We start from the raw sequence: 16,971 nt of genomic DNA on the forward strand, positions 1-16,971 counted from the left end.
AAAAGTGCATTAAAAGCAAATCACAGCAAAGCACAAGCAAGCATAGTAAATCACAGATAAGTATGGTAAATCACTGTAGTAAAAACATGGTACAGCGTGGAAAATACATGGTGAGATATAAGCATGGTAAAAGCATTGTTTCACTGTGTAAAAATGCAACATCACTGTGTAAAAATAAAGTGGCATACTTTTATAAGGGATCAGATTAATTGTAATGAAGTTTCCACTGTGCATGTCACATTGCAACACTATAATGAAAATCATTCATACAGATTTAAGGCCACTTATTTTAACATAGTGACTTTCTTTAACTTCTATCTGGCAATATACTTGGGGTTTCAACATTTCTGACAAATAGTGCAAGTGGTGATAATCAATTTATTTAAGCAAATTATATTGTTTTTCTCCTTGGTTGTCAAAAAGGCCAGCTTAAGATAGATAAGGATATACTTTCTCGTTAAATGTATTGATCTCTGCAACAGTGGGTACCAGAAATTGCTTTGAATATTTCTGAGGCAAGCAGCCAGCAAGTTTTTTTGCCTGTTATGCACTTTGCTTAAGCTAACCGCTTTTACAGCAGTCTTCAAACTGGGAAAAAATATAAAACCTTCTTTTTTCACTAAAACTGTTTATACATAAATAAGCAGCGGTCTTGTTTTATACAAATAAGGGTTTGTAGCAGGATGGCTGAGGTGGGTGACGTCAGACCAGAAAATGAAACCACAGCAAAGGCAGCACTTGCGGCCTAGACACTGCTACGCTCAGGGTTATTTATTAAATAATACACACTTTCAATAACAAAACAAACAAAACGGCACCAGGGCCAAAATAAACAAGCACTAGAAACACAACACAAAACAAATACTGTGCTGGTACAGCGATCCGGTAGGTAGCAGTTGCTTTCTATATTTCATGCATATATCTTTCAAAACACCGTCTCCATTTCTCTCTCCCATTCCTTCTCCCTGAACACACTCTCCACCCTGAACAACAAAAGCTGCAGGTTTTTATCCTTGTGACTATTTCTGAATGAACACTAAATTATTCAGTTTGGAGATGATCACATTCTACACGAGTTTACTGGGAAGGGGCTTTAAACACCATCCATGCTGCCAAACAATAACAAAGAAAAACATTGTATTTTTACAAACTAAATAATTAAAATAATAATATAAAATACATATATACACAGGGGCGCGTGTACCCTGTCACCAGGTTGTAGTAGTTTTTTTTTAAATATATAACTAGACTTGCTACTTTTCGATATTAATCAGTAAAGCTCGTTAAATGACAAATTAGACTGAAATCAATTTATATAGGATAAACATCGGTAAAACCACTTGCTATTTTTTATTTTTTTTATTTTCTTACCAAAATGTATAATTTAGAAATCATCTCTAGTTTGTGTTCGTATACTTGCTGTCTGTCCCGTCTCTGTTCCGCTCTGAATGGCTGGGGGTAGCTGTCAGTCATCTCAATGGTCTGTTAGTACTGTAGTTTCACTGTCACTTTCACCCTGTTCTGACATCACTGACTGAAGCAGCGCTAGAATGCTCTCATTCGTTTAAAAGACTGTCAATCATCAAGTCCTGCACTAACTGTGTACTTTCATTTGCCAGCTACAGCGCCTGTCATTCAAAGCGCCTACTTTGAAATTAGTGGGTAAAATTCCAGATAAGCTTTTGTATAGGTATACCGTGACAGTTACTAGCTTGATTTGAAAAAGATGCACAAGAGGAAAACACTTAATGAATATTGTGCACAATACCCTGACTGACAGCTGAAGTCTCCGTGGCAGGACGAAGCGGTTTCGCTAAATGAGACGTTTCTTGATGGCATAAAAAGTCTTTTTTTTTTTTTTTAAGCATAAAGGTCGATTTCACCCATTCCCTGCTTGAATTGAAAAATAAAGACAGAAAAAACAACGGTAAATTCCTTCTAAAATAAATGTTGACATTAATTGTCAATTTGGTAAAAAAATTAAAATCGAATAGTTGCAAGCCTAAATATAACATAACTCTAATGGAGAGATTCTTATGATTGTTTACAAACAGAACATTATTAAAATTTAGGAAATTAAGCAAATCTAACACCCCATTTTACTTGCCATTGACATTTAATAATTATATCAGGTCATTAGTCCTTATCTGCAGTGTAAAGTATCAGGCATAAAATTAGGAACTGCACTCACATGTTTAAATGATGTGTGGGGAGCAGCACTGGCACTGGTTTCTTCTAAATATTCATCCCAATTAAAATCAATATCCTCTTCTACCGAATCTCCATCTGTGAAATATTAGACAGATATCACGATAATAATTACAGATAAAAAGGGCAAGCTTCAATTCAATTTTTAACAGTTTTTTTTTTTTTAAAGAAAGGTTGATATACATTCACATTTGTTCTCATACTTTTCCTGTATTGGAATGGTATGTCATGCTGTATTTGAAATGATATGGTAAAACTAAGAGAAGAACATATAAAGATTTTTGCTTGTGCCGTAATTTTAAGTTACAGTAAACAGGAAGAAATGCATGTTAAAAAAACAAAAATAATAAAAACATGACCTTATTTTTTTTTTTTCTTTTTTTATCCTGTACTTTAATTGTTGCAGAAAACACTCTTACAGAACGCTAATCTTGGACTACATTACCAAACATTAGGAAGCCCAAAAACAAATTGGGTCTGTGAAGCTTGAACCCGTAATGGCAGTGTTTCACGCAACACTGCATATTACACTCTTCCCTCCTTTAACCTCACCTATCGACTGCAGCCAATCTATCAGATCCGAACCACGGCACCAATGAAACAGGGCGTAAGGTTGCCAGAAACCGGCAACCCCACAATGCCACAAGCGAGTGTCTTAAACTCAATGCAAAAGAGCCAGGCTCATCTGCATTCACTTTTAACCTCCTCATCTCACAGATAGGGGACTGAATCCGTACTGGCAGAGTATCACACAACACTGCCTGTTACACGTGTCTGTAAAAAGCAGCAGATACAGTATTAACATGTTTGGGAATAACACTGGTTTTGTCAGAGCTTCCATAAATAAACTAAAAATGACAGTGTGACATAATGCATTACCGTATGTAAATAAATGGTTTTCAGTAAGAAAATATTATGCAAAAAAATAATAATAATAAATCCTAAACATGTCATGATGTGAACAGCTGCACTTTTCTAGAAGGGCCTCTGGCCACAGTATTGATCACTTTTCTAACTAACTAGAACCTGTGAACTAACAAACTAACCTGAGAATAATGATTTCATAATGATCTAATACTGACAACACAGTGGACAGTAAAATTGTAGTACAAAGAGTGGAAGCTGAGCTTTTACTGTAGTTATACATACATTTCTTATGTTAAAAAAATACAAACCTTTCTCAGTTTATAAAGATCTAATCTGTAAGAAAGATGTATCTTACCTCACTGATCTCTAGTATAAAATAGCATGGGATTAAACTGGTGGTTAAGGTACCAAATAACAAAAAACTGTGATGAAGCAAATTGAAAAACGGTAATACCAGCTGAAATTACCTAAACATCAATTATCTTTATTGTGTTACAAATTAGTAGTGAAAGTTTTTGCCAGAGGGAAAATATGTTACCTGAAGCAGCCTTGCATATACACAGTAGGCAACAAAATCTGAATAATTTCCAGACTTTAAAAGGTGTTTTTCACTAATAGGTGCAGATGTATTTGTAGGAGGCATGCTGTGAGACTCATCGCAGAACATTTGCATGTTTAAGTTTGTCCCTTTTCCAAATTGCCATGCAACAAAGTCATTAATAATTAATTTTACCATTCAGATGAGAAAAGCATAAAGAAAAATTATGTTAATTCTTGTACTTTCTTTCATGTTTTAACAAACTCTGCATGTTGTTTGTGTTATTTGTTCAAACTGTTAGTTTTTTGCAAAAAGCATTGCGCATGAAAACTGCTGTTTCCTTCCCAAGCACAACCCCCACAGATATGTGCAAAGAAGGAAACCTGCTATATCAGGGCATCCCAGAGTAGATGCAAGTACAGAACACAGAACGAGGGCTCCCACCTGAGTCAATCTGCTCTCCACCTCCATTCGCTGGACTGCAAGACCACTCTCTTGATGGCACTGCACGTTCCTGCATGTTCTCTGCTATCATGGGTAAAACTTCTGATGACACCTCTCCCATTTTCTTTCAGTTCATGATTTTCTTTCCCCTTGGTTATCTAAAACAACATGTTATGAAAACAGTTACTGAATTGTGCTGTTCTGAAGCGGAAGTGGAATGAAATCCAAACAAAAGTGCAGAATATTGAACCAATAGCTTTCACTTCCAAGTTCAAAGGTGGTTTTGGGACAGCAAACTTCATTCTGTTCATGTTTGTCACGTGGAAGCAGTGAGCTAGTAAACAGAAAATCTGTATCATTTTTCAGAGGACTGAATCAGCTTCACACAAACATGGGTCACTTTAATGACCACCTTACTTCAGATATTCAGTTTTTAGGTGCCTTTTTCAGAATCAGCCTAGATTAAAGCACACGTATGTTAACAATATGAAAAGGAAGATGACATAAATAACCCTTACTGACTTTGTGTGTACTTCTCAAACTGCAAACTAAATTAAAACAAGTTTAATAACGTTTTTTTTTTTTAAATTAAAAACATAACAGCATATTGACAGGACAGAGTTTACTAGTAACATAGTGAGTGATTAAGTACTTCAATACCTCTGTGTGTTAGACCAAAAAGAATGCCTATTTTCAAACCTGGGTTTGAATGTTGACTAGTAGTCAGCATCACAAAACCACCACATAATTCAGCACACGAAGGTTAACAATTGTATGGGCAAGGAGAATGTACAGCACTGTAGCTGTGCTCCCTCATCCCCAAGAAGATGGTTCCTCCAGGGCAGACATACTATAGGGCGTGATTGATATGTAGTGCGGGAATGTTCTGCTCTGTGGAAAGTCTCCTGTGTTGCCAAGCCATCACCTCCTATTCAGCCTGCGCCTGAACGGTCAGCTTCATCTCATCCACTACCACTAATAAAAAAGAACGGATTCCTGAAAAGTGTCTTTCACGCTTATTTGCTATAAACTAAACCAAACTAAACCTTAAAATTATATTCAAAGAACAAAACAAAACCAATAATAATAATAATATAATAATAATAATAATAATAATAATAATAATAATAATAATAATAATAACACAGCTTACATAAGTTACAGAACCGGAATGCAGATTCCAATACAGTAACTGTTCTGTTCAGGGATCAGTGTCACAAACAGGATTTATTTATTTTTTTATTTTAATATCCCCTTCTGTTGACAAATTACATAGATATCAAGGGCTTTTTTTTTGTTGTTTTTTAAACAAATGATTTGCATAAAAGTGTACTGGTAAATTAAAGCCTATACACAAGTTATTTACACATCATGCGTTCTCTGAATTAACACTGAACATATTGAATCCTGCCATACGTATTCACAGGGATGCAAGGGCTAAATAAATGTCAGTCACCATTCTGTTTGATATGGATGTTTGTATCTACAATAATTTCTGAATGTTTTCATTTCAAATGGTAAAGCATTGAACTCTTGTTTTATGTGGTAGTACAAATTTGTTTTGGCATAATTATTTATATACTATGGTTTTCTCGTCCAGTTCTTCAGAATAATTCCATGTGGCTTTGCCTCATTCCTTTGTTTAAAGATGCCATTTTTTTTATTTAAAATATGTAATATGTAAAAACACTTATCATTAACTTTATTACCCTATGGACTTGATACCATGCCACACCCACTACAGCATGAACACAGAGTGCACCAATGAAGCGCCACATCGACTGAGAATAAAACCCGCCCCAGTGTCAATCTTTCTGATGAACCAATTAGAAAAACTACTTGGAGGCAATTGTCAGACCCCTGCCTTTTCATAATACCCGCACTTACTGTGGCACCACAGCAGTAAGATACAGGACAGGCTGCTGTATATGATGACACATTATTAAAATTAATGCATTAAAAATTATGCGTTTGGTGAAATTTGTCACGTGCCCGGTTATACGTCTAGCACATTATTAGCATACCATTTAAACCTCCATAATCGTCAAAACTCAAAGCACATCTCTGGATATACATTTTAATAAAACGTGTCAACCCTAGCTAACCTGTCAAAAAATAGCTAAGGGTGATTGCAGCTCATTTCCTGACATAGGTGAAAATAGCAATCCATAACATCTAAGTTTAGTGCAGTATAATCATCAGACTACAAGTTAAACCACGATGATATAAAGACGTTTTCTTTTTAAGTTGCTCAGTACATTACACGATGACAATTTGATCTAAGGGAAATGAATTACTTATTACAACCGATGATTTTCTAAACAAAATAAAAACTCTAATTAAATCTGAAGTGGAACCAATAACATGTTGTGCAGACAATATGGAGGAGACATTTCCCTGTGGCTCCAATTTGCAGTGGTCGAGGGAATCACCCTGGATGCCGTCGCGTGCGGATTCTTTCTGTACCATTTCTAATTTGTATGATTTTTTTTGTGTGTGTTTTTTCCCAGTAGGCAGCTCGTTGGTATCTCTGTAAATAGTCTCAATTCCACTTTCTAACTATGTCCCGTGTTTACACCGGGAATTAACATAATTACATGTTGAGAAAGCAAAATATGAATAAATGCTTTCGATTGAAAAATTAAGACTATGGCTGGACTCACTCAGTCAGCAATATACTGCACATGCACCTGCCAATTGTGGGCACTGCTGACATCGTTTATTATTTATTATTTTTGTTTAGTTTCGAAATTAACCTAAAGTCAACCTTTTAACTCGCTGGTTCATTGAGTCTGTGAAACCGCACTTTGTATAAAAACTGTTTTTTGGAAGAAGTGCATTTGCAAAACTGATGAAAACACTGATTATTCACAAAAAAAAAGTAATTAAATAAATAACTACGCTGTAGTTGGTGTTGTTGTTGTTTGTCACTCAATATAAACAGTATTTGTGCTTTAAATTGCTAATATGAGTATTTCCCGCCTAATTTATATTGATTCCTTCCATGTTCTAAAATCTTGAACTTTGATCAAATTTAAAACATTGTAATTTATGAAATCCGTTTTATTCTTATAAATTACATAGATAAATGCCCCATATTCAATGTTTGTACCTAAATTCATCGATTTAAAACTTACCGTAATACATGAATGCCTGGCTCAATCTAGGGACCTAATGATCCAGATTTGTCCATGACACATGACACGCATTCCAGCCAATGTCTATGTGTACGACTGGTGACGACTTTACTTGACGCGCCTTTGTAATGCATTTCGACTATTCATAAATCCACTATCCAACACAAATTGAGAATCCAACCCTGTTATTTAAAGTTCAGGTAAATCGTAAGCGAAATTTGCAAAGAACGGGTCGACCCGTTTTATAATTATCATTTGGTTCATGGAAGTTATCAATTTGACTAATAGAACAGAAAATGCAAAACTAATAGAAAATAATAGTTTATGTGTCACTTAAAATGTGTTTAATCACAACCTAACTTTTGTGTTTTATGACCATTTGATAATCCTGTTTCTCAATCCAGGGTGTGACGTGTACTAACCCATCCATTATCATTAACCTCTTAATCCTTTACATGGTCGCGGTGAGCCAGAGCCTAACCCGGCAGACACAGGGTGCAAGGACTACACCCTGGATGGGACACACAGCAAATTAGAATGACCAATCAACCTGAACAGCATATCTATGGACTGTGGGAGGGAGATATATATATATATATATTATATATATATATATATATATATATATATATATATATATATATATATATATATATATCTATATATATATAACTCTTCTATGTCTTATGTCTAACAGAATACTACTAAACACGTCAAGTGTCACCTCTGTTAAATAAATCAAATATACAAATTGCATCTGTCCTCATTTGCTTCTACTTCTAAGTGGAGTGCAGCTGTAGAGCATCCCTTATGTACTCCACCGGTCACTTTAAAGAGGTTTTAAAAACGCGGGCCAAGGTTACAATCCCCGCTGTAAACAAAACTCATGAATGTGCAAATGACAGTTGAAGATACAACATGAATAAATCAGATTAGGCCTACAGCCTTCCATCGATTTTTATTATTGTTGTTATTATTTTATCTCAGCTCAAAATGAGCTTCCTTCAGCCAGAAATATACCCAGTCTCAAAGGCTTACAGCTGTTTCTCAATAGGTCATTAAAGTGGTGTGAATTTGGGATATGTTCACGTTCATAAGGCTATGTTTTTTACAATAAAACCATCAGTGTTTAATTTTTTTCTTAAATGTTATTTGAAACTGTAAATCGATATAGACTATTTAATAATCGTTAAATATTATACAAATTACAAAGCCACAGATGACAATATGCTTGACAATATGTTCACCATACAAAATAGACCCAACCATTCCTTCAAAAAACAAACAAAAAAAACACCCTTTAAAAGAACGTGTCTTGTCTATACCACCACACAAACATTTTCCTAGGAATGTTGTAAAATAGAACAGTCGTATTCCCCATGATACTGAAATGTCATGCACACAAAGAAAAAAAAAATTGTTCACCAGCATCGTTCTGACTCTGCATGGACCGATACCTTGGTTTGATAATACACCACCACTCCGCCCCCCCCCCCCCCCCCCCCCCCCCCCCCCCCGTCTTTTCACTTCCTTATTTTGTGAATACTGTAATCGGAACTGCTTATTGCTTAGTACGTATCTCACATTCAAAAGCAAATACATCATAATACACTCATGATATAATAATAATGCTGATATTAATAATAATCTGTGCGCTATTTTTAAACGCGTTATCATTTGCTTGAAATATCTTACAGCCGTTAAATACTATCATTGTTTACTGCGTGAAAGACACTCAGGCATTTGCAGATACGAATGTATTGTTTTTTTTCTGCAATGCTTTATATTTGACGTGAAACCGACAAGCTGTTACAGTGGTAAACTGTACATCATGATTACCCGTTTCCCTTTCGCTTCGTTTGCCTTACTCCTCGTCTTACCTTTGTTTGTGCAGCGATCTAGAGCTGTACTATTTCTAAAATGTCCGAGAAGAGACGTATTGCTAAATATTTGTTATCACGTTTTATTTAAAAGTCAGAACATCATCTGCAAAGGACGCCGACAATATGTCTAGTTTTTGCACTGAACTGTCACCCAATGTGCAGGTTGCGCTTCTGAGTGTAGGCTACAGACCATAAGCTCTTTGCCGCCCACAAATATTACATGCTGAATTGAAATTCATCCAATCTCTCATTAACACGATGATGTCAACCAATTCTGTAAGCCAACATTTGCCAAAAGTAGTAGAGTTATATGTGAAATACTATAATAAACATGTCATAAACATGTTATATGTATATGTATATATAATGTAATGGAAACTACTAAATCAATAGATAACTGGCCGTTGGCAATGAGTAAAGAGAATGCAAAGTAAAGTACACCCCTCACCCCCATCCCCAAACGCCTCAGCTGAAAAGTTGTTGATCACCATCGTGTATTTATTTGCTTTATGTGCTTTGTTACAAATTCACTGCCTGCACTTGCCTCTTATATTTGTTAACAAATATCTCAACATATTTCAACGCCCATTTATTATAAATGACAATAAAATCCATCAAACATTACATGTATTTTGGTACTCTGCCAAAGTACTTCACAGACTTAAAAGTCTTACAGTGGAAAAAAACTCGGACAAGATTGCAACACTTTCATTTTCCATTTAATTCAATAGAGCAGTTCCAGTTATAACAAAAGAGACCTTCATCAAACAGGTAACTCTCACGATTTTATTTTTTCCCTGTCCAAAGAATGTATTTTCAGTTTAAAAAGATCTTAACCCGCCATGTTGAAAAATACAAGGTAGCCAATATTCTCTGTGCAGTTACGAATAAAAAAAAGAAAGCATTTTAGACCACACTCAAATTTATTGAATAAGATCCTTAAAATAAGATTTGACCGAAGCTTTATAATAAACACCAGTGCAAATATAGACTAGGACTAAAAATGAAATGAGGTCACACGAGCTTGTCAGCCAAAAGAGCATAAATATCAGGCTATTACTTTCAAAATGATAGAATCTATATAAAAATAAATAAATAAATTAAAAAAAATCAAAATTTGCATTTAAGTGTTAAATTATTAAAAAAGATATTTTAACCAATTTTCTGAATCGAACACAATTAAAGTTAAAGGCATCGTCCAAAGATTTCATGTATAAACGCGAAAGCGATAAATACACATGGCAAAACACTTTGCACAACTTGCCTCGTTATTTCTGCTTTTAGAAGAAAAAGAGCTTCAGATCAGTTTAACATTTTAACCAGGAAAAAGCTTTCCTAATGGTAGAATCAATGAGAAAACGACAAGTCTGATTAAACCAGGGGTTCGGCTACCAAAAGAAATAATCACTGGTCACCTGCCTTACCTGGATGAAGTTTTTTTTCAGCGTCTTAAATTGCGACCCCCCTTTGATCAGTCGAAGAAGGCAAGCGAGCGGTGTCTTTTCTCAGCGACAGACTCGTTCCAATATGGCATCCTCCCACTGCGCATGTCTGAAAATCTTCAGATTATTTTCCAGCCAACTCCTTCATTGACCTTTACAGCAGTTGCAAAATTTTCTTAGCCAATTATAAATAGAATGACGAAGCCTCCACCCCCATTTTGGAAAAAAAAAAAAAAAAAAAAAAAAAAAAAAATCTGAATAAAAGAAAATGTTTTCGTCGCAGTCAATTATTTCACCAAACACATTTCTTTAGTTGCTTGCCAAAGCGTTTTTAATCCTAATTTGTGTATTTTTTAATAAAACAGTCATGGTTACTTAATCGTTTGACGAAATGTATAGTTTACCATAACTTCATTTTTTCTATTGTCATATTTTAAAATAATAGTTTACATTAACATGTAATCTCAGATTTTCTTCACATTTAGCATCTAAAATATCAAAGGTTCATTATGAAAACACTGTCAGGTATGAGTCACCACGATAGAAAACTAACCACTACACCCAACAACTATCATATGCTTCTAGTTTCATTATTTTTTAAAGGTTAATAATAATAATAATAATAATAATACAGTTGTTTGGTTTTAAATTCATATCCAGAATTCGCAAAATGGTAGATTCTGTGGTTTGCTTCAGAATACAGTAAATGTATTAATAGTTAATGAAAGTTCCTAAACAGTTCTACAGACGATCCATTTGTAAGTTACTGTGTGAATGTATTGCTTCCAAAACGAATGATATATAAATGCATTTCCTTTTTTCTATAAATCTGAATATTATTTTTTTTTACGTTTATGGTAAATATAATTATTCTTAATCTAGCACTGTATTATACTCCATAGTATATTTTAACCTGAACATAAACCGAAGAGCATATCATTTTTTAATGTAAACTATAAAAACTATGACAAATTTATTTGATCTTGTAATACACATGCTCTTCACAATCCAAAGTCCACATGTTTGCACGTAGTGATGTCATTTCGAATGTTGGTATCAGTGTATTTAAGGTGTACAAACGTTAAACATAATAATACAAAAATAATAAACTATGAATTATGATTTAAAATGATGACGCTTGCTCGTTTTGATTTTACAGATGCTAAAATAAAATGCTTATTTTTGCATATTATGAAATCATTTTCACATGTAATGCTTGTAATCGTGCTTGTAAACGTTTCTTTCTGTATATAATTACATATAATTCAAGGTATGTATTTCATCTTCGACACCTACTTATATTGGCTAACGGAATAATACAACTACATTTAACAAATTAACCTCGTTAATTTCAATGAATTATTATTAATTAAACCGTGCAAACTATGGGACAAACTCTCATCTCTAATGCAATACTGACACCTAATGGTAGAAAATATGTTAAACATTTGTCTTTATGTAATCAAATTAATTATTTTTTTTTTAACATCTAATTTTTCAGATGGTATTCATTTAAATTAACTATTTTATTTTTATACAGGGATTGTTGTTTCAGATACATGTATCTTATTTTCATTGCCCCACAATCATGTTCAAAGTTTTAGTAAAATTTATTTTTCACTCTGCTCATGCTACAGCTATTTAAAAGCTAGTACCCTTAATTAAAATGCAGTTGAACATGTTTTTTTTTTTTCACTACATTTTTCTTCCTTAAAAAAGATACAACACTTCAGAGTAACCCTCACTTCCTCTCTTTGCAGGAGAAAGAGTCCCAGTTACTGATCCACTTACAGAAACTCTTAATGAAACTTTGGGACAGGTGACTGACAACAAATGTTTCCTGTACAAGAGACACTCCCGAATAGACAGCAATCATCCTGGGATTTCCCCACGGGCCTACACAGAGGATAGGGCTGCTCTCTGCCATTGTGCAAAGCTCAGAAACTTAGAAACATGTTACAAATGAGAGAATGCAAAGTAAAGTGGTGATATCTGTGATAACAAATTGTAATATGTTGCAAATAATACATATATTAAAAATAGTAAGAAGCTGCAAGTAACACTTGAATTCATTGTTTACATTTCCCTCACTATGTTACTATTTTATGGTAGTTGGAATGGCTCTCATGGCTCTGGGTTCTGTTTTTTTTTTCAATACTAAGTTATCACTGTCTTTAAATCTCAGTTGTCTCTAAATCTCTTAAACTGGCTTTGAGTTGCTTTGCACATGTCTAGAGATACACAAATGCTGGGACTGAACATATTTCCTTATTCCAATCAAATCATGTGACAGTGTGAACTTTCTGGTATGCCATTTAAAAAACAAAAAATGAAAACGAAAACAGAACCTTGGTACTGACTTGTGACATTTACTTGTGTATGTAAGTATTTTTTTTAAAAAAAAAATTAAATTAAACTTCGCCTTTAGCTCGTTTTTTTACTTTATTTTTTAATACATGTCAATGTTCCCTTGTAGGGTTTCAAACATTTTGTAAAACCTTAAAATTTTTCACATGGATATCTTATATATTGTCTATATATATATATATATATATATATATATATATATATATATAATATATATATATATATAATATATATATATATATGTGTATAAACAAAATAGCAAGTTTTATCGTTCAAAGAGTGAATTGACAGGAACAATTATTGTTCACAGTACACTTGAACCATAGATTCTATAACAGCTATGTCTATCGACTCTTACAGATAGCATGTATTAACAAGGTGACTTGTCGCTCTGAAATAATTGTTCCAGTCAAAGACGAGACTTTTTTGATGATATAAAGATAATGTTTCCTAAACGTTTTAATCCAGTTATTAAATGTCGTAATTGTACTTTTTTTTTGCAAAGACCATTAACTATATATATATAATATATATATTATTATATTTTATCAAAGAAATTAATCTTTAATCTGTATTACGGGTGGTTTACACATATATATATATATATATATATATATATATATATATATATATATATATATATATATATATATATATATATATATATATATATATATATATATATATATATATATATATATATATATATATATATATATATATATATATATATATATATATATATATGTATATATATATATAATCACAGAGAAGCAAATAAAACCAAAAAGTAATAAACAACAAAAGTGCAAGAATAACAATAATAATAATGAAAATAGATAAATACATTAAAAGGAAAAAAGACATGTGGATATTGTCATGCACAGACAGCAGCAACTAGAATAAGTGATTAATTGAGAGGGAGTGAGGTAGCTCAACATCTCCGGAAGAGAAGGGAGGCTTAGAATATCCAAGCAAGACAGATAAGGTTGGCACACTGTGTAAAACAGTGGACCCACGTAGTGTATATTTAATTGTCTCTAATTTTAGAAATTGCATTGTATCCGTAATCCAATGGACAAATATGGGTGGGCAGCTTGCTTTCATTTAAATAATATAAGGCATCTGGCTCGGAGACTGGCAAAAGCCAGGCAATTGGATTGTATCTTGGACATAGGGATGTCATCTGGTGAAACACCAAAAAGAACAAGTTGTACAATGTGAGAAAATGTCTGAAATATAGAAGACCAGAAAGGAACCGGCCCAGGACACGACCCAAACATATGTATGAGAGAGGCAGGACCCTGCTTGCAACTGTCACAAGTCGGGTCCAAATTCAGAAAGATTTGTGCTAGCTTAGCCTTAGACATATGGATATGGTATATAATTTTAAATTGTATAAGCCCCTGGGTGGCACGTTCAGGAGTGCATCTGAGATAGAAGGGCCTCCCACTGGTCATCTTGTAGGACTAAGCCCAAATCCTGTTCCCATAGAGTTTTTAACATAGACAAGGATGGACAATGTATAAGAAAGATCGTGGAATATATTATGGATATCAGTCCCCTGTTATTGGGTTCAAATGCAGAATCTGTGTCTGTTTTAGAAGGAAATGAAAGGAATTGGGTGAACTGGTTGCATATGAAATGTTGTCTTTGTAAAGGTCCCGAATGGTTACGATACACTTCTGTGTCAAATACGAAATGGCCGGTCTTCAAGAGAGGGAGGGAACAGGTGGTTAAATCAACAGGGGAGAGAATAGAGAGCGAAGTTTCTGGTAATTTCTTGTATAAATTTAATGTCTTAGATACAGCCACTTTGATATTTTCTTAATTATTTTATTTATTTACATTTTTGTATAATTGGCTATGAAACAGATGGTTTGGAGTTCCCGCTAATCTCTAAAGAAAGCTTCGACAAGTTATTGCCTGATGAGATTATTCTCATGTAATTAGCAGGCAGCTCTTTAAACTATAGGCCACAGCAGGTAAACGGGATAATATATTAGCTATTTGTAATAGTGACATGTAACATTTTTTTTTTTAATCCCTTAATAAAATTATGATTTCCAAATAAAAAAAACATGAAACATTTGCTAGTATGTTTCAGGCAAAGGTACAGATAGAAAACCATCAACTAAAAAAACAAAAAAAAATGCTAATTCAGTGAGCATTTGAAAATATTAAACAGATGTTTGGTGAACAGTTGGATACGTGCATCTAAAGAAACTGACAAGAAAGGGAGATAAAATTATATTTACGGACAACAGTGAAGTTGTTTTGTTGAAGCAATTAGCATTAAAGGTCAAAAGAAAGAAAATGATAGAAAGATAGAAAGAAGAGATTCAAAACATTTGTCAAAACATTTGTCCACTTAGTTTCATTTAGCTCCACCGCAGTGTTTATAACTAAGGGAGTGTACAAGTGATGGTTTGGTTGAAACAATCCCTTTTGTTCAAATCTGGTAAATACAATTAAGATATTTAAAGCAACAAGGCTGTTAAGTGTGGGAGTAGGTGATCTCTTTGAAATAAGCACGTTAGGCTTTGTGTAAAGAGTAACAAACCACAAACTGAGGGCATGAATCAACCCGCCTCTGTTTTCCTGTAACATGAAATACACAAGCTTTTTAAGAAAGAGAGAGATTTAATAAAATAAAAGTAGGAACTGGTATTCTTTTTACTATACATTTCCCTGTTACAGGTGATATTGTTTAAAATATGTACAGAGTACAGTTTTTTTTTCTATAACCCCTTTCTAAGACAGCATGAACACTAAGAAAATGGTAACCAGGAAATAGCTCATATGTACAGCAGTATTTTCCAGTCTTTTTGGTTTTTGCTGGTACATGTCCTAATTAAACAGTTGTGTTGCTCTGATCAGATTTAACTTTGTATCTAATTACTAAGTACAAATAATTTAAAAAAAGAGAAAACTGCAATAGAAAATATATTTGTTAATTATTAATATTAAAAACTACTGAAAATACTGCAAAACTGGTTAAGCAATTGTGCTAGGCAAACATGATATCTGGTACTACACTAGGTTAAAGAAAACACTGTTTGGAAGCCATGCTTTTTGACTATCTAGTACAGTGGTGCACAACTCGGTCCTGGATGGCTGGTGTCCCTGCAAGTTTTTATTCCAACTGCACCCTAAAGTACTTTATTGAACCTTATTGGAAGCTTAATTTGTCCAATTAACTAATTTAGTGTATGGTTAGAACAAAAACCGGAAGGGGCACCAGCCTTCCATGACCTGAGTTGTGCACCGCTGGTCTAGTACTTTCAAGCTCATTTCACCTGGAGAGTGAGATTGTCCCCTCCCCTACACTGGATTATTTCCTGTCTATAACCACTCAGCTGCTTACCCTGTAGACCGACATGGTGTTAGCCAGTAACATGCTTTAACCCAGAAATGACCCGGGAGCATATCTGCAAACAGTTAACCTAATAAAAGAAAATAGAAACAAGAATTTCCTTTAACCCAAAGCAGTACCAGATATCATTTTATATTATCAAAATACCTGCGTGCTATAGCATATGTTTCAACTGCACAATTGAGACATATGCAGTTAAAAGAAGTGCAAAATTGCTTAGAAAATGTTTATTATTTTGTTAGCTACAATAACTTTATGCCATGCAATATATAAGTATAAGCCATATCTACAACATTATTCCAATACAGATGCAATATACATGATGTACCAGATGTATTCGATGTAGTAAAAAATAATAATAATTGGACAGTCCATTTATAATATTTCTCTGAATTTGTAATCCCTTTTGGGGAAAAGGCTGCTGCTAGTTTTCTGAGTGCACTCCCTGAACAGTTATGTGGGCACTATGATTATTCTCTTGTGAGACAAAATCATTTCCATTTAATTTCCATGTCGACTATATCCACATGACAAAACCTAACCAATTCAACCAAGTCAATTTGTCTGGCATACATTATTCAAACATTTTTTAAACTCTGAGCAGGGTTTGATGAAGAAATCAATTCTGAGATACCAGTAGTCTTTAGGTTAACAGTCATCTGACATTTAAACGTTTAGACATATGCAATAAGATGACTTGTAATTTAAT

General features: G+C 33.8%; 1 protein-coding gene across 3 annotated transcripts in view; it reads right to left on the reverse strand.

Annotated features, from left to right (window-relative positions):
* Positions 1-10,662, reverse strand: part of LOC121318256 (scm-like with four MBT domains protein 2) — a 75,894-nt gene extending 65,232 nt beyond the window's left edge. For 2 of the 3 annotated variants that reach the window (XM_041254728.1, XM_041254726.1), the window contains exons 1-3: positions 10,502-10,662; positions 4,058-4,215; positions 2,192-2,286 (exon numbers count right to left, since the gene is read on the reverse strand). In XM_041254728.1, the coding sequence (XP_041110662.1) occupies positions 2,192-2,286; positions 4,058-4,178 (216 nt within the window). In that variant the 5' untranslated portion in view covers positions 4,179-4,215; positions 10,502-10,662. Of the gene's footprint in view, positions 1-2,191; positions 2,287-4,057; positions 4,216-9,074; positions 9,192-10,501 lie in introns of those variants that run through there. The other variant, XM_041254727.1, reaches the window with a different exon arrangement.
* Positions 10,663-16,971: the final 6,309 nt, after the last annotated feature.

The sequence above is a fragment of the Polyodon spathula genome, chromosome 7 (assembly GCF_017654505.1).
Source record: "Polyodon spathula isolate WHYD16114869_AA chromosome 7, ASM1765450v1, whole genome shotgun sequence".
Taxonomy (NCBI): domain Eukaryota; kingdom Metazoa; phylum Chordata; class Actinopteri; order Acipenseriformes; family Polyodontidae; genus Polyodon; species Polyodon spathula.